General features: G+C 59.2%; 1 protein-coding gene across 3 annotated transcripts in view; it reads right to left on the bottom strand.

Moving 5' to 3' along the window:
• Positions 1–1,865: 1,865 nt before the first annotated feature.
• Positions 1,866–18,150, bottom strand: part of aoc1 (amine oxidase copper containing 1) — a 64,149-nt gene continuing 47,864 nt past the window's right edge. The window contains exons 4-6 of one of the 3 annotated variants that reach the window (XR_015757062.1): positions 4,906–5,038; positions 2,737–3,625; positions 1,866–2,632 (exon numbers count right to left, since the gene is read on the bottom strand). Coding sequence is in view for 1 of the 3 variants with exons in the window: in XM_087986792.1 (XP_087842918.1) it covers positions 3,356–3,625; positions 4,906–5,038 (403 nt within the window). In the remaining 2 variants the exon portion in view is untranslated. Of the gene's footprint in view, positions 3,626–4,905; positions 5,039–18,150 lie in introns of all 3 variants that reach the window. The other 2 variants (XR_015757063.1, XM_087986792.1) reach the window with 2 other exon arrangements.

Below are 18,150 nucleotides of genomic sequence, written 5' to 3'. Positions count from 1 at the left end.
TTCAGACATTGTTGTCTCTGCTACTTTGGTCAGTGTTCCAGCTTCCACAAGGATTTAATGGACAGATGGACAGACATGGTCTCTTTATTGAATGGATATTCTTACGAGAATTAAAGTTACTTATTGAATATGTTCAAGATCTGAAAGCCATTAAATACAGAATCAAAGAATCCCTAAAGCTCAGAAACAGACCATTTAACCCTATTGAGTCCACACTGACCCTCCAAAGAACATTCATCCCAGACCCACCCCCCCATCCCCCGTCCCCCGTTGCGTTAACCCTACATTTCCACCCAAACCTGCACCCCTTTGATTGATTAATTGAAGGGGAGTTTGCAATTAAATGTGTCCATTCCTACCCCTGTGTGTAAGCAAATTAAACTCACTAAAATGAGAAAGGAATCATTGGCTAATTTATTTGGTGTGCACTAGTCATGGGAATATCATAACGTAATTCAGCCCCTTTGAGCTTGGGGCTCGGGAGAACACCCTGGGGGGACTGAGAGCAGGTTTACTCTCGTTATTGAAGGTCAGAGAAGGTTCATTCGGATGATCCTTGGGATGGAGGGACTGTCCTATGAGCAAAGGTTAAACAGTTTGGACTCGACTCACTGCAGTTGGGAAGAATGAGAGACGGTCTCATTAAAACAGACAGGATTTGAAGGGGCCTGACGGTCAATGCTGAGAGAATATTTCCCCCTCATGGGACAGGCTAGGAGCAGGGGGCATTGTCTCAGAATAAAGGGATGCTAGTTTAAGATTGAGACAAGAAGGAACATCCTCTCTCAGACAGTTCAGAGTTTTTGAACTCCTTACCCCAGAGAGCTGTGGGGGAAGAGTCCTTGTGGATATTTAAGGCTGAGATCGCTAGATTCTTGCTCACTTGGGGAATCTCGGGTTACAGAGAATGGGCAGGAATGTGGATGTGAGAAATGCTGGATCCACCACGATCCTATTGAATGGCAAAGCAAGCTTGAGGGGCCGAATGGCCACCTCCCGTTCCTATTTCTTACATTTTTGTTAAAATTCCGGAGTCCAAGTTCTCTGACGGTTGATTTGTGTTTAATATCTTTTCCCACATTCTGCCCCCGCCCCCCCCCCGGGTTCCCACTGTCCACTCTCTGGCTGGAAGTTAGCACGTAATCTGTTCTGATCCTTAACCCCTGACTAAACAGCCTGCAGTAGACAAATGATTAAGGTGAGAGGTAGTGTCAACACCTACAATTAAAGCTTACAAAAATAAAATTAACCATTCTCTTTAACTTTACCAATTCTGAATGTTTCAGACCCTTATCCTCTTCCCTAACAGGTGCAGCTTTTGATAGTTGATAGATTCACGACTTGATCTTTGACCAATCAGGGACTGGACGGTAAATCAGTCATGATCGTCTCAAATGGCAAAGCAAGCTTGAGGGGCCGAATGGACAACTTCCATCTCTTGTCTTTTGTTTGTTCAGAAAACACCCCTCCCCAGCCGGGATATTGTCCAGAGCTTGTTGCATTTGAACATGGACCGTTTCAGTGTCCGAGGAGTCACTGCCGGTTCTGCATGTTGTGTGATCATTGGGGAACATCCCTATTTCTGACCTTACGGTGGAGGGAAGGTGATTGATGAAGCAGCTGAAGATGGTTGGGCCGAGGGCACTCCCCCGAGAGACTCCCGCTGAGATGTCCTGGAGCTGAGATGACTGATGTCCAACAACCACAACCACCTTCCCATATACAGACTCAAACCTGTGAGTCAGTGAGCAGATTATTGTGATACAGTCAGACGGGAAGCTGCTGGGTCAGACACTGAGTAACGTGGGCACACTTCTGAGGTTTATTCATAATTCAACAAAATCATTCTTCCTCAGTGTAACAAACACAGTCAGTGGTTTGTTTATTATCAGGGATTATAAACACTTTAATTCTCAAAACACTTTAAAACAAGAGCAAATGGAGCACTCTGATCATTTCACAGCGCGGGGGGGGGGGGGGGAGGGGGGGGGGTGGGAGCAGGCCCTTTAATGCAATCAGACATTCCGTCCCTTCAGGAGCAAGGTTCAAATCACACAACACCCACATTACAGTCCAACCCCACGTTACAGTCCAACCCCACGTTACAGTCTAACCCCACGTTACAGTCCAACCCCACGTTACAGTCCAACCCCACGTTACAGTCCAACCCCAGGGAACAGTCCAACCCCAGGGAACAGTCCAACCCCAGGGTAGAGTCCAACCCCAGGGAACAGTCCAACATCAGGTTACAGTCCAACCCCAGGGTACAGTCCACCCCCAGGGTACGGTCCACTGACAGGTGTATAACCTGGGGTTGTGTGATTTTTAATTTCTGCCCAACACCAGCTCCTCCCCATCTTGGCTCCCTTTTGGAGCAGAAAGAGGAGTTGTCTCTTTAAGGCCTTCCCTGATGCTGCACTCCGTTATGATGAGAACATGGTGGATTGTCGATATTTGTCATATCCTTGATCACTTGGCAGTGAGTTCCTGAGGGGAGACCAGTCTGTGCGTGTGAGTGGGTGTGCGTGAGCGTGTGCGGGTGTATGTGTGAGACTGTGTGTGAGACTGCGGGTGTGTGTGAGCGGTGTGCGTGCGTGTGCCTGTGCGTGCGCGTGTCTGTGCGTGCGTGTGCCTGTGCATGCGTGTGTCTTTGTGTGCGCCTGTGCGTGCGTGTGTCTGTACGTGCGTGTGCCTGTGCGTGTGTCTGTGTGTGCGTGTGCCTGTGTGTGCGTGTGCCTGTGTGTGTGCCTGTGCGTGTGCCTGTGCGTGTGTGCATGTGTGAGTTTGGGGATCAATAGGCGCAGAGTTTGGAACTGCAGAATCAGACTCTGTGATGAGGCAAATACTGAGATGCAGCACCGACAGCGTGAGGTCAGGAACAGGAACAACATGGGCTTGCGTTGATAGACGTAGAGCACCCTGTTGTGACAGCTCTGTCTATGCCCTCTGTCAGCACCTGGCCCTGGGGTAGTTCATAATCAGAGCAGGAGCTGTCCCAAGGCAGGGTGATCACTCGGCTGAGGGAGTGAAAGTGGGTACATGTTAAACTCCCAAAGGGGAGGGCGAGAGTTGGAGAGGGAGTGGGGCAGAACAGACGCTGGGATGGGCAAGTTCAGTAAATATGGAGGGACCGGAGAAATAGAGATGGTTCTCCTGGATGTGAGGAGGTGCTGGGGAGATTCTTGAAGGGCTTTGATTGTGTTAATAAGAAACTGTTCAGGAATTAGACTGAACACAGAGCCATAGAAAGCTTCAGATTAGAAAGGAGGCCATTTGGCCCCAGTGGGTTAGCAGGACGGTGTAACGCCTTGTCTGGGTTTTACAGATGACCATTCCATGCTCCCACTCTGGCAGGTTAGTCAGGTAAGTAGCTGCCGTTATAGGTTAAGGGCCTTTCTGACAGGCAAATGTCAGGGGAGCTCAGTGTCCATCTCTGAATCTTCACCTTGGACTGACCATCGGGCCGTACAATCACCGTGCTCCGTGAGCCCACAGAGGGGTCCTCCTGGAAGAAGTTGAATGGCCGCAGGAAGAACCCGGCGGCGTTGCCGGGCGTGCTGGTGTTGGGTATATCCTCCGAATGTGGAATGTGTAGGAAGCCAACAGTCACCCAGGCAACCAGGTCCTACAACAGGCAGAAAGAGACTGTCCTCAACAGCTCGCTGCTCGGGAACCACCCCCCACCCACCCCCCGAGGAAACTCTCTCCCACGATTGGTCACTGCCAGCAGAGCCCTGTCCCAGCCCGGCCCTGATTGGCTGTGATCCTCACTATCCCAGCCCAGCTCTGATTGGCTGTGATCCACAAGCTATCCCAGCCCAGCTCTGATTGGCTGTGATCCTCACTATCCCAGCCCAGCTCTGATTGGCTGTGATCCACAAGCTATCCCAGCCCGGCCCTGATTGGCTGTGATCCTCACTATCCCAGCCCAGCTCTGATTGGCTGTGATCCACAAGCTATCCCAGCCCAGCTCTGATTGGCTGTGAGCCTCACAATCCCAGCCCGGCCCTGATTGGCTGTGATCCTCACTATCCCAGCCCAGCTCTGATTGGCTGTGATCCACAAGCTATCCCAGCCCAGCTCTGATTGGCTATGATCCTCATTATCCCAGCCCGGCCCTGATTGGCTGTGATCCTCACTATCCTAGCCCAGCTCTGATTGGCTGTGATCCACAAGCTATCCCAGCCCAGCTCTGATTGGCTATGATCCTCATTATCCCAGCCCGGCCCTGATTGGCTGTGATCCTCACTATCCTAGCCCGGCTCTGATTGGCTATGATCCTCATTATCCCAGCCCGGCCCTGATTGGCTGTGATCCTCACTATCCTAGCCCGGCTCTGATTGGCTGTGAGCCTTACTATCCCAGCCTGGCTCTGATTGGCTGTGAGCCTTACTATCCCAGCCTGGCTCTGATTGGCTGTGATCCTCACTATCCTAGCCCTGCTCTGATTGGCTGTGATCCTCACTATCCTCGCCTGGCTCTGATTGGCTGTGAGCCTTACTATCCCAGCCTGGCTCTGATTGGCTGTGATCCTCACTATCCTAGCCCGGCTCTGATTGGCTGTGATCCTCACTATCCCAGCCCGGCTCTGATTGGCTGTGATCCACAAGCTATCCAAACCCAGCTCTGATTGGCTGTGATCCTCACTATCCTAGCCCGGCTCTGATTGGCTGTGAGTCTCACTATCCCAGCCTGGCTCTGATTGGCTGTGATCCTCACTATCCCAGCCCGGCTCTGATTGGCTGTGATCCACAAGCTATCCAAACCCAGCTCTGATTGGCTGTGATCCTCACTATCCCAGCCTGGCTCTGATTGGCTGTGATCCTCACTATCCCAGCCTGGCTCTGATTGGCTGTGATCCTCACTATCCCAGCCCGGCCCTGATTGGCTGCGATCCTCATGTACCTGAGAGGTGATGTTTTCATTGTTGTGGATGAAGTTCTCGAAGGTGACTGTTGGATCCCATGGGTCATTCTGAAGATAAATACTGCTGCTGGTCTCCTCCCTGTCTCGGAAGCGAGTCACAGCCAACTGGTACCTAGCAACAGAAACGCAGGCATCATTCTGCAGAAATCTCAGCACATTTCCAATCAGCTCAGAAACCTGGACTGGTTTTACAAGCTGCGATCCATCTTCAGAGAGACTTGTGTTTACTGAGTTTGGAGAAGATTTGTAGCTCAGGTTGAGGTTTACTGAACTGACCGAGCAAACCTACATCCAGAACTTGTGTTTACTGCTAAAGGTCTCACACGACATTAATGAGAAGCTACACCAAGCACTTAGAAAAACAAATGGATAGAATCACAGAGGCCTGTGACAGCCCAGTGGGTCACAAACACAAACCTGACTGATAGAAGCCCATTCCCCAGCCCAGGGCCCCCAGCCCAGGGCCCCCAGCCCAGGGCCCGCGAGTGCACATCGAAATCCTCCTTCAATATGATGAGGGTGTCTACCCACCCCACACTCCCAGGCAGAGGGAGCCCCACCCCCTGGGGTATTCCTCGCTGAACATACTGCCCCCTTCCCCTCCCCCCCACTCCCCCCAGCCCTGGTCATTGAAGCCCTCCATCAGAGGCAAACGTTTCTTCTTGTCGAACCTGTCTATGCCCCTTATGTCCATCATGTCCCCTCAAGATCTCCCTTGTCTCTCCAATCTCTATCTACTATCTACATGATGTACTTCAGAAATTCACCAAAGCTCCTCTGACAGCACCTTCCATAGAAACAGAGGAACTGGGAGCAGGAGGAGGCCATTCAGCCCCTCTAGCTGCTCTGCCATTCGATATGATCATGCTGATTCTCCACCTCAGTTCCCTAATCCCACCCTTCCCCCATCTCTCTTGATCTCTTTAGCTATACCAACCTCCTTCATTAAAACTCCATGATTTGGCTCCCCACTCTCTGGGTGAGGAAATGTCTCTCCAAACCTCAATTGTAAAAGGTTCCTGCTCATTAAACTGTGACCCCTGGTTCTCGACCTCCTTTACCACCCCTCCCCCTTCACCTCAGCCCGCCATTTAGAACATCCTCCGGTATTTAACCTGCCCTCAGCCAATGCAATCCCAACTGACTCAGTCTCTCCTCAGAGTCAGATCGCCCATAGAGTGTGGTGCTGGAAAAGCACAGCAGGTCGGACAGCATCCGAGGAGCAGGGGGAGCTTGTGGGGGGCTGAGAGATAAATGGGAAGGGGGTGGTGCTGGGAGGAAGGTAGCTGAGAGTGCGATAGATGGATGGAGGTGGGGAAGAAGGTGATAGGTTGGAGGGGAGGGAGGAGCAGATAGGTGGGAAGGAAGATGGACAGGTCAAGAGGGCGAGGTTGACTGGGATAAGGTGGGGGAGGGAAAATGGTGAAATCCACACTGATCTCGTTCCCCCTCACCTCCATTCAAGGCTCCAAAGGATCCCTTCCACATCCAACAGAAATTTGCCTGCACTTCCACACACGTTATCTACCGAATCCATTGCACCTGATCTGGTCTCCAACAGGATGTCAACTTTGTGGAACATTTTAGGGAACATCTCCGAGACACCCGCACTAATCAACCACACCGCCCCATGGCCCAACATTTCAACTCCCCCTCCCACTCTGCCAAGGACATGGAGGTCCTGGGCCTCCTTCACCGCCGCTCCCTCACCGCCAGACGCCTGGAGGAAGAACGCCTCATCTTCCGCCTCGGAACACTTCAACCCCAGGGCATCAGTGTGGACTTCAACAGTTTCCTCATTTCCCCTTCCCCCACCTCATCCTAGTTTCAAACTCCCAGCTTCACACTGTCCCCATGACTTGTCCGGACTTGTCCGACCTGCCCAGCTCCTTTTCCACCTATCCACTCCACCCTCTCCTCCCTGACCTATCACCTTCATCCCCTCCCCCACTCACCTATCACAGTCCGAGCTACGTTCTCCCCAGCCCCACCCCCCTCCCGTTTATCTCTCAGCCCCGGAGGCTCCCAGCCTCATTCCTGATGAAGGGCTTTTGCCTGAAACGTTGATTTTCCTGCTCCTCGGATGCTGCCTGACCACACTCACGTCTCTGATCTGCAGCGTCTGCGGAACCTCCTCTGTCCTCCCAGAGAACGTGAAACACAGAACTGGGTAGCAGAGGAGCAGTCCTTCAGCCCACTGTGTCTGCACTGACCATACGCCAGTCTAAACTAATCCTATCCCAGCAATCAAGTTGATCAGTGACTCCCTCCTTGCAGTGTCGCCTCCCCAAGGCCCTATCCAATAGCAACAAGACCCCAATGCCCCTCTACTCGAATCCTCTCACCGTGAAGCCTTCCACACTGCCTGCTGCAGTCACTGGCACACAGGGACACACTGCTCTCTCATTGAACACTGCCTCCTCTCCATTTACACTCGTTCAGGTAATAATCTGCCTTCCTGGTTTTCCGGCTAAAGTGGAACATCTCCCATTTATTAACATTGTCTTGCATGTGCCCACTCCCTCAGGCTATCCACATCACTCTGCATATTCTCTGCATCTAACTGACAGCTCACCCTTCCACCCAGCTTTCTATCATCCTCAAATTTGGAGATATTACATTTAATTCCCTCATCTAGATCATTAATATATATTCTTAGTAGCTGGGGTCCTCATACTGATCCCCGTGGGACCCCACTACTCACTGTCCTCCAATCAGAAAAAGACCTATTTATTCCTACTTGCTGTTTCCTGTCTGCCAAACAGTTCATTGTCCATCTGAACACACACACCCCCGCACCCTCCACCCTCCGCCCCCCACACCCCCGCCCCCTCCACCCTCCGCCCCCCACACCCCCGCACCCTCCACCCTCCGCCCCCCACACCCCCCAATCCCATGGACTTCCATTTTACACATTAATCTCTTACCGAAGGCTCTGTTTCTGTGCTGTACATCTCTGTGCCCCAATGTGGGATGTGGTCAAAAGTCTGAAAGCCCAAATAAACCACATTCACTGGCTCCCCCGCCCCCCCCCTCCCCCCCCCACCCCCCCTCCCCCCCCCACCCCCCGATCAATCCTGCGAACCACAGCCCTGAGGAACTGCAGCCAATTTATCAACATCAATTTCATCAATTTCCCAACAGATATCAGTTTGCTTCAGTCCCACCCCCCACCTCCCTCCCTAAACCCAGCACCCCTCCAACTCCCTCCCTAAACCCTGCTCCCCCCTCCACCTCCCTCCCTAAACCCTGCTCCCCCCTCCACCTCCCTCCCTAAACCCAGCACCCCTCCACCTCCCTCCCTAAACCCTGCTCCCCCATCCACCTCCCTCCCTAAACCCTGCTCCCCACTCCACCTCCCTCCACCTCCCCCCTCCACCTCCCTCCCTAAACCCTGCTCCCCCCTCCACCTTCCTCCCTAAACCCTGCTCCCCACTCCCTTCTCCACCTCCCTCCCTAAACCCTGCTCCTCCCTCCACCTTCCTCCCTAAACCCTGCACCCCACTCCACCTCCCTCCACCTCCGCCCTCTACCTCCCTCCCAAAACCCTGCTCCCCCCTCCTCCACCTCCCTCCCTAAACCCAGCTCCCCCCACCCTTCTCCACCTCCCTCCGTAAACCCTGCTCCCCCCACCTTCCTCCTAAACTCTGCTTCCCTCCTCCACCTCCCTCCCTAAACGCTGCTCCTTCATCCTCCACCTCCCTCCAAAACCCTGCTTCCCCCTCCACCTCCCTCCCCAAATCCTGCTCCTCCCTCCTCCACCTCCCTCCCTAAACCCTGCTCCTCCCTCCTCCACCTCCCTCCCTAAACCCTGCTTCCCCCTCCACCTCCCTCCCCAAACCCTGCTCCTCCCTCCTTCACCTCCCTCCCTAAACCCTGCTCCCCCTCCACCTCCGTCTCTAAACCCTGCTCCCCCCTCCACCTCCCTCCCTAAAACCTGCTCCCCCCTCCATCTCCCTCCTTCACCTCCCTCCCTAAACCCTGCTCCCCCTCCACCTCCGTCTCTAAACCCTGCTCCCCCCTCCACCTCCCTCCTAAACCCTGCTCCCCCCTCCATCTCCCCCCTCCTCCTCTCTCCGAAACCGTGCTCCTCCCTCCTCCAACTCCCCCCTCCACCTCCCTCCTAAACCCTGCTCCCCCTCCTCCTCCCTCCCTAAACCCTGCGCCCCCCTCCACCTCCCTCCCTAAACCCTGCGCCCCCCTCCACCTCCCTCCCTAAACCCTGCTCCCCCCTCCACCTCCCTCCCTAAACCCTGCGTCCCCTCCACCTCCCTCGCTAAACCCTGCTCCCCCTCCACCTCCCTCCCTAAACCCAGCTCTCCCTCCTCCTCCCTCCCTAAACCCTGCGCCCCCCTCCACCTCCCTCCCTAAACCCTGCGTCCCCTCCACCTCCCTCGCTAAACCCTGCTCCCCCTCCACCTCCCTCCCTAAACCCAGCTCCCCCTCCACCTCCCTCCCTAAACCCAGCTCTCCCTCCTCCTCCCTCCCTAAACCCTGCGCCCCCCTCCACCTCCCTCCCTAAACCCAGCTCTCCCTCCTCCTCCCTCCCTAAACCTTGCTCCCCCTCCACCTCCACCTCCCTCCCTAAACCCTGCTCCCCCCTCCACCTCCCTCCCTAAACCCTGCTCCTCCTCCACCTCCCTCCCTAAACCCTGCTTCCCCCCTCCACAACCCTCCTAAACCTTGCTCCCCCTCCACCTCCACCTCCCTCCCTAAACCCTGCTCCCCCCTCCACCTCCCTCCCTAAACCCTGCTCCCCCCTCCACCTCCCTCCCTAAACCCTGCTCCCCCCTCCACCTCCCTCCCTAAACCCTGCTCCCCTCCACCTCCCTCCCTAAACCCTGCTTCCCCCTCCACCTCCCTCCCTAAACCCTGCTTCCCCCTCCACCTCCCTCCCTAAACCCTGCTCCTCCTCCACCTCCCTCCCTAAACCCTGCTCCTCCTCCACCTCCCTCCCTAAACCCTGCTCCCCTCCACCTCCCTCCCTAAACCCTGCTTCCCCCCTCCACCTCCCTCCCTAAACCCTGCTCCCCCCTCCACCTCCCTCCCGAAACCCTGCTCCTCCCTCCTCCACCTCCCTCCCTAAACCCTGCTCCCCACTCCACCTCCCTCCACCTCCGCCCTCTACCTCCCTCCCAAAACCCTGCTCCCCCCTCCTCCACCTCCCTCCCTAAACCCAGCTCCCCCCACCCTTCTCCATCTCCCTCCCTAAACGCTGCTCCTTCATCCTCCACCTCCCTCCAAAACCCTGCTTCCGCCTCCACCTCCCTCCCGAAACCTTGCTCCCCCCACCTTCCTCCTAAACTCTGCTCCCTGCTCCCTCCTTCACCTCCCTCATACACCCTACTCCCCCTCCACCTCCCTCCCTAAACCCTGCTCCCCCTCCACCTCCCTCCCGAAACCCTGCTCCCCTCCACCTCCCTCCCTAAACCCTGCTTCCCCCCTCCACCTCCCTCCCTAAACCCTGCTCCCCCCTCCACCTCCCTCGCTATACCCTGCTCCCCCCTACACCTCCCTCCCTAAACCCTGCTCCCCCTCCATTTCCCTCCCTAAACCCTAAACCCTCCCCCTCCATCTCCCTCCTCCACCTCCCTCCTAAACCCTGCTCCCCCCTCCTCCTCCCTCCCTAAAACCTGCTCCCCCCACCATCTCCCACCTTCACCTCCCTCCCTAAACCCTGCTCCCCACTCCACCTCCCTCCCTAAACCCTACTTCTCCCTCCAACACCTCCCTCCTAAACCCTGCTCCCCTCCACCTCCCTCCCTAAACCCTGCGGCCCTCCACCTCCCTCCCTAAACCCTGCTCGCCCCTCCACCTCCATCCCTAAACCCTGATCCTCCTCCACCTCCCTCCCTAAACCCTGCTCCCCCCCCACCTCCATCCCTAACCCCTGCTCCTCCCTCCTCCACCTCCCTCCCTAAACCCTGCTCCCCCCTCCACATCCCTCCCTAAACCCTGCTCCTCCCTCCACATCCCTCCCTAAACCCTGATCCTCCTCCACCTCCCTCCCTAAACCCTGCTCCCCCCCCCACCTCCATCCCTAACCCCTGCTCCTCCCTCCTCCACCTCGCTACCTAAACCCTGCTCCCCCCTCCACCTCCGTCCCTAAACCCTGCTCCCCCTCCACATCCCTCCCTAACCCCTGCTCCCCCTCCACATCCCTCCCTAACCCCTGCTCCTCCCTCCTCCACCTCGCTACCTAAACCCTTCTCCCCTCCACCTCCCTCCCCAAATCCTGCTCCCCCCTCCACCTCCCTCCCTAAACCCTGCTCCCCCCTCCTCCGCCTCCCTTCCTAAACCCTGCTCCACCCTCCTCCACCTCCCTCCCTAAACCCTGCTCCTCCCTCCTCCACCTCCCTCCCTAAACCCTGCTCCCCCCTCCACCTCCCTCCCTAAACCCTGCTCCTCCCTCCTCCACCTCCCTCCAAAACCCTGCTTCCCCCTCCACCTCCCTCCCTAAACCCTGCTCCTCCCTCCTCCACCTCCCTCCCTAAACCCTGCTCCTCCCTCCTCCACCTCCGTCCCTAAACCCTGCTCCCCATCCACCTCCCTCCCTAAACCCTGCTCCTCCCTCCTCCACCTCCCTCCCTAAACCCTGCTCCTCCCTCCTCCACCTCCCTCCCTAAACCCTGCTCCCCCTCCACCTCCCTCCCTAAACCCTGCTCCTCCCTCCATCTCCCCCCTCTACCTCCCTCCTCAACCCTGCTCCCCCCCTGCACCTCCCTCCTAAACCCTGCTTCCCCCTCCATCTCCCCCCTCCTCCTCCACCTCCCTCCTCCACCTCTCTCCGAAACCGTGCTCCTCCCTCCTCCACCTCCCCCCTCTACCTCCTTCCCTAAACCCTGCGCCCCCCTCCACCTCACTCCCTAAACCCTGCGCCCCCTCCACCTCCCTCCCTTAACCCTGCTCCCCCTCCACCTCCCTCGCTAAACCCTGCTCCCCCTCCACCTCCCTTGCTAAACCCTGCTCCCCCTCCTCCTCCCTCCCTAAACCCTCCCCCTCCATCTCCCTCCTCCACCTCCCTCCTAAACCCTGCTCCCCACTCCTCCTCCCTCCCCAAAACCTGCTCCCCCTCCATCTCCCTCCTCCAACTCCCTAGCTAAACCTGCTCCCCCGACCAACTCCATCCCTAAACTCTGCTCCCTGCTCCCCCTACACCTCCCTCCCTAAAACCTGCTCCCTCCTCCTCCTCCCTCCCTAAACCCTGCTCCCCCCTCCTCCTCCCTCCCTAAACCCTGCTCCCCCCTCCTCCTCCCTCCCTAAACCCTGCTGCTCCCCCCTCCACCTCCCTCCCTAAACCCTGCTCCTCCCTCCACCTCCCTCCCTAACCCCTGCTCCTCCCTCCACCTCCCTCCCTAAATCCTGCTGCTCCCCCCTCCACCTCCCTCCCTAAACCCTGCTTCCCCCTCCACCTCCCTCCCTAAACCCTGCTTCCCCCTCCACCTTCCTCCCTAAACCCTGCTCCCCCCTCCTCCACCTTCCTCCCTAAACCATGCTCCCCCCTCCCTTCTCCACCTCCCTCCCTAAACCCTGCTCCCCCCTCCACCTCCCTCCCTAAACCCTGCTCCCCCCTCCTCCACCTCCCTCTCTAAAGCCTGCTCCCCCCTCCCTTCTCCACCTTCCTCCCTAAACCCTGCTCCTCCCTCCTCCACCTCCCTCCAAAACCCTGCTCCCCCCTCCACCTCCCTCCCTCCCTAAACCCTGCGCCTCCCTCCTCCACCTCCCTCCCTAAACCCTGCTCCCCCCTCCATCTCCCTCCCTAAATCCTGCTCCTTCATCCTCCACCTCCCTCCTAAACCCTGCTTCCCCCTCCACCTCCCTCCCTAAACCCTGCTCCCCATCCACCACCCTCCCTAAACCCTGCTCCTCCCTCCATCTCCCCCCTCTACCTCCCTCCTCAACCCTGCTCCCCCCCTGCACCTCCCTCCTAAACCCTGCATCCCCCTCCATCTCCCCCCTCCTCCTCCACCTCCCTCCTCCACCTCTCTCCGAAACCGTGCTCCTCCCTCCTCCACCTCCCCCCTCCACCTCCTTCCCTAAACCCTGCGCCCCCCTCCACCTCACTCCCTAAACCCTGCGCCTCCCTCCACCTCCCTCCCTAAACTCTGCTCCCCCTCCACCTCCCTCCCTAAACCCAGCTCTCCCTCCTCCTCCCTCCCTAAACCCTGCGCCCCCCTCCACCTCCCTCCCTAAACCCTGCGTCCCCTCCACCTCCCTCGCTAAACCCTGCTCCCCCTCCACCTCCCTCCCTAAACCCAGCTCCCCCTCCACCTCCCTCCCTAAACCCAGCTCTCCCTCCTCCTCCCTCCCTAAACCCTGCGCCCCCCTCCACCTCCCTCCCTAAACCCAGCTCTCCCTCCTCCTCCCTCCCTAAACCTTGCTCCCCCTCCACCTCCACCTCCCTCCCTAAACCCTGCTCCCCCCTCCACCTCCCTCCCTAAACCCTGCTCCCCCCTCCACCTCCCTCCCTAAACCCTGCTCCCCCCTCCACCTCCCTCCCTAAACCCTGCTCCCCCCTCCACCTCCCTCCCTAAACCCTGCTCCCCCCTCCACCTCCCTCCCTAAACCCTGCTCCCCTCCACCTCCCTCCCTAAACCCTGCTTCCCCCTCCACCTCCCTCCCTAAACCCTGCTTCCCCCTCCACCTCCCTCCCTAAACCCTGCTCCTCCTCCACCTCCCTCCCTAAACCCTGCTCCTCCTCCACCTCCCTCCCTAAACCCTGCTTCCCCCCTCCACCTCCCTCCCTAAACCCTGCTCCCCCCTCCACCTCCCTCCCGAAACCCTGCTCCTCCCTCCTCCACCTCCCTCCCTAAACCCTGCTCCCCACTCCACCTCCCTCCACCTCCGCCCTCTACCTCCCTCCCAAAACCCTGCTCCCCCCTCCTCCACCTCCCTCCCTAAACCCAGCTCCCCCCACCCTTCTCCATCTCCCTCCCTAAACGCTGCTCCTTCATCCTCCACCTCCCTCCAAAACCCTGCTTCCGCCTCCACCTCCCTCCCGAAACCTTGCTCCCCCCACCTTCCTCCTAAACTCTGCTCCCTGCTCCCTCCTTCACCTCCCTCATACACCCTACTCCCCCTCCACCTCCCTCCCTAAACCCTGCTCCCCCTCCACCTCCCTCCCTAAACCCTGCTTCCCCCCTCCACCTCCCTCCCTAAACCCTGCTCCTCCCTCCTCCTCCCTCCCTAAAACCTGCTCCCCCCACCATCTCCCACCTTCACCTCCCTCCTAAACCCTGCTCCCCTCCACCTCCCTCCCTAAACCCTGCGGCCCTCCACCTCCCTCCCTAAACCCTGCTCCCCCCTCCACCTCCATCCCTAAACCCTGATCCTCCTCCACCTCCCTCCCTAAACCCTGCTCCCCCCCCACCTCCATCCCTAACCCCTGATCCTCCCTCCTCCACCTCCCTCCCTAAACCCTGCTCCCCCCTCCACATCCCTCCCTAAACCCTGATCCTCCTCCACCTCCCTCCCTAACCCCTGCTCCTCCCTCCTCCACCTCCCTCCCCAAATCCTGCTCCCCCCTCCACCTCCCTCCCTAAACCCTGCTCCCCCCTCCTCCGCCTCCCTTCCTAAACCCTGCTCCACCCTCCTCCACCTCCCTCCCTAAACCCTGCTCCTCCCTCCTCCACCTCCCTCCCTAAACCCTGCTCCCCCCTCCACCTCCCTCCCTAAACCCTGCTCCTCCCTCCTCCACCTCCCTCCAAAACCCTGCTTCCCCATCCACCTCCCTCCCTAAACCCTGCTCCTCCCTCCTCCACCTCCCTCCCTAAACCCTGCTCCTCCCTCCTCCACCTCCCTCCCTAAACCCTGCTCCCCCTCCACCTCCCTCCCTAAACCCTGCTCCTCCCTCCATCTCCCCCCTCTACCTCCCTCCTCAACCCTGCTCCCCCCCTGCACCTCCCTCCTAAACCCTGCTTCCCCCTCCATCTCCCCCCTCCTCCTCCACCTCCCTCCTCCACCTCTCTCCGAAACCGTGCTCCTCCCTCCTCCACCTCCCCCCTCTACCTCCTTCCCTAAACCCTGCGCCCCCCTCCACCTCACTCCCTAAACCCTGCGCCCCCTCCACCTCCCTCCCTTAACCCTGCTCCCCCTCCACCTCCCTCGCTAAACCCTGCTCCCCCTCCACCTCCCTTGCTAAACCCTGCTCCCCCTCCTCCTCCCTCCCTAAACCCTCCCCCTCCATCTCCCTCCTCCACCTCCCTCCTAAACCCTGCTCCCCACTCCTCCTCCCTCCCCAAAACCTGCTCCCCCTCCATCTCCCTCCTCCAACTCCCTAGCTAAACCTGCTCCCCCGACCAACTCCATCCCTAAACTCTGCTCCCTGCTCCCCCTACACCTCCCTCCCTAAAACCTGCTCCCTCCTCCTCCTCCCTCCCTAAACCCTGCTCCCCCCTCCTCCTCCCTCCCTAAACCCTGCTCCCCCCTCCTCCTCCCTCCCTAAACCCTGCTCCCCCTCCACCTCCCTCCCTAAACCCTGCTCCTCCCTCCACCTCCCTCCCTAACCCCTGCTCCTCCCTCCACCTCCCTCCCTAAATCCTGCTGCTCCCCCCTCCACCTCCCTCCCTAAACCCTGCTTCCCCCTCCACCTCCCTCCCTAACCCCTGCTCCTCCCTCCACCTCCCTCCCTAAATCCTGCTGCTCCCCCCTCCACCTCCCTCCCTAAACCCTGCTCCTCCCTCCACCTCCCTCCCTAACCCCTGCTCCTCCCTCCACCTCCCTCCCTAAATCCTGCTGCTCCCCCCTCCACCTCCCTCCCTAAACCCTGCTTCCCCCTCCACCTTCCTCCCTAAACCCTGCTCCCCCCTCCTCCACCTTCCTCCCTAAACCATGCTCCCCCCTCCCTTCTCCACCTCCCTCCCTAAACCCTGCTCCCCCCTCCACCTCCCTCCCTAAACCCTGCTCCCCCCTCCTCCACCTCCCTCTCTAAAGCCTGCTCCCCCCTCCCTTCTCCACCTTCCTCCCTAAACCCTGCTCCTCCCTCCTCCACCTCCCTCCAAAACCCTGCTCCCCCCTCCACCTCCCTCCCTCCCTAAATCCTGCTCCTTCATCCTCCACCTCCCTCCTAAACCCTGCTTCCCCCTCCACCTCCCTCCCTAAACCCTGCTCCCCATCCACCACCCTCCCTAAACCCTGCTCCTCCCTCCATCTCCCCCCTCTACCTCCCTCCTCAACCCTGCTCCCCCCCTGCACCTCCCTCCTAAACCCTGCATCCCCCTCCATCTACCCCCTCCTCCTCCACCTCCCTCCTCCACCTCTCTCCGAAACCGTGCTCCTCCCTCCTCCACCTCCCCCCTCCACCTCCTTCCCTAAACCCTGCGCCCCCCTCCACCTCACTCCCTAAACCCTGCGCCTCCCTCCACCTCCCTCCCTAAACTCTGCTCCCCCTCCACCTCCCTCGCTATACCCTGCTCCCCCTCCACCTCCCTCGCTAAACCCTGCTCCCCCTCCACCTCCCTTTCTAAACCCTAAACCCTCCCCCTCCATCTCCCTCCTCCACCTCCCTCCTAAACCCTGCTCCCCACTCCTCCTCCCTCCCCAAAACCTGCTCCCCCCTCCATCTCCCTCCTCCAACTCCCTAGCTAAACCTGCTCCCCCGTCCACCTCCCTCCCTAAACTCTGCTCCCTGCTCCCTCCTTCACCTCCCTCATAAACCCTGCTCCCCCTCCACCTCCCTCCCTAAACACTGCTCCCTCCTCCCCCCTCCTCCTCCCTCCCTAAACCCTGCTCCCCCTCCACCTCCCTCCCTAAACCCTGCTCTGCCCTCCTCCTCCCTCCCTAAACCCAGCTCCCCCCTCCTCCTCCCTCCCTAAACCCTGCTCCTCCTCCACGTCCGTCCCTAAACCCTGCTCCCCCCTCCATCTCCCTCCTCCACCTCCCTCCTAAACCCAGCTCCACCCTCCTCCTCATCCCTAAACCCTAAACCCTCCCCCTCCATCTCCCTCCTCCACCTCCCTCCTAAACCCTGCTCCCCACTCCTCCTCCCCCCCTAAAACCTTCTCCCCCCTCCATCTCCCTCCTCCAACTCCCTAGCTAAACCTCCCCCCCCGTCCACCTCCCTCCCTAAACCCTGCACCCTCCTCCCTCCTCCACCTCCCTCCCTAAACCCTGCTCCCCCCTCCACCTCCCTCCCTAAACCCTGCTCCTCCCTCCTCCTCCCTGCCTAACCCTTCTCCTCCCCACTCCACCTCCCTCCTAAACCCTGCTCCCCCTCCATCTCCCCCCTCCACCTCCCTCCTAAACCCTGCTTCCCCCTCCATCTCCCCCCTCCCCCTCCACCTCCCTCCTCTACCTCTCTCCGAAACTGTGCTCCTCCCTCCTCCACCTCCCACCTCCACCTCCCTCCCTCAACCCTGTGCACCCCTCCACCTCCCTCCCTAAACCCTGCTCCCCCTCCACCTCCCTCCCTAAACCCTGCTCCCCCCTCCTCCTCCCTCCCTAAAACCTGCTCCCCCCCATCTCCCTCCTCCACCTCCCTCCTAAACCCTGCTCCCCCCCCCTGCACCTCCCTCCTAAACCCTGCGTCCCCCTCCATCTCCCCCCTCCTCCTCCACCTCCCTCCTCTACCTCTCTCCGAAACCGTGCTCCTCCCTCCTCCACCTCCCCCCTCCACCTCCTTCCCTAAACCCTGCGCCCCCCTCCACCTCACTCCCTAAACCCTGCGCCCCCCTCCACCTCACTCCCTAAACCCTGCGCCTCCCTCCACCTCCCTCCCTAAACCCTGCTCCCCCTCCACCTCCCTCGCTAAACCCTGCTCCCCCTCCTCCTCCCTCTCTAAACCCTAAACCCTCCCCCTCCATCTCCCTCCTCCACCTCCCTCCTAAACCCTGCTCCCCATCCTCCTCCCTCCCTAAACCCTGCTCCCCCCTCCATCTCCTTCCTCCACCTCCCTCCTAAACCCAGCTCCCCCCTCCACCTCCCTCCCTAAACCGTGCTCCCCCCTCCCTTCTCCACCTCCCTCCCTAAACCCTGCTCCCCCCTCCACCTCCCTCCAAAACCCTGCTCCCCCCTCCACCTCCCTCCCTCCCTAAACCCTGCGCCTCCCCCCTCCACCTCCCTCCAAAACCCTGCTCCCCCCTCCACCTCCCTCCCTCCCTAAACCCTGCGCCTCCCCCCTCCACCTCCCTCCCTAAACCCTGCTCCTTCGTCCTCCACCTCCCTCCCTAAACCCTGCTCCTTCGTCCTCCACCTCCCTCCTAAACCCTGCATCCCCCTCCATCTCGC

The sequence above is a fragment of the Chiloscyllium plagiosum genome, unplaced genomic scaffold (assembly GCF_037043375.1).
Source record: "Chiloscyllium plagiosum isolate Xiang-an unplaced genomic scaffold, Cpla_swu_hap1 HiC_scaffold_4, whole genome shotgun sequence".
NCBI classification, from domain to species: domain Eukaryota; kingdom Metazoa; phylum Chordata; class Chondrichthyes; order Orectolobiformes; family Hemiscylliidae; genus Chiloscyllium; species Chiloscyllium plagiosum.
Note: the sequence above shows the minus strand (reverse complement) of the source record. Positions and strands in the feature narration are given on the sequence as shown.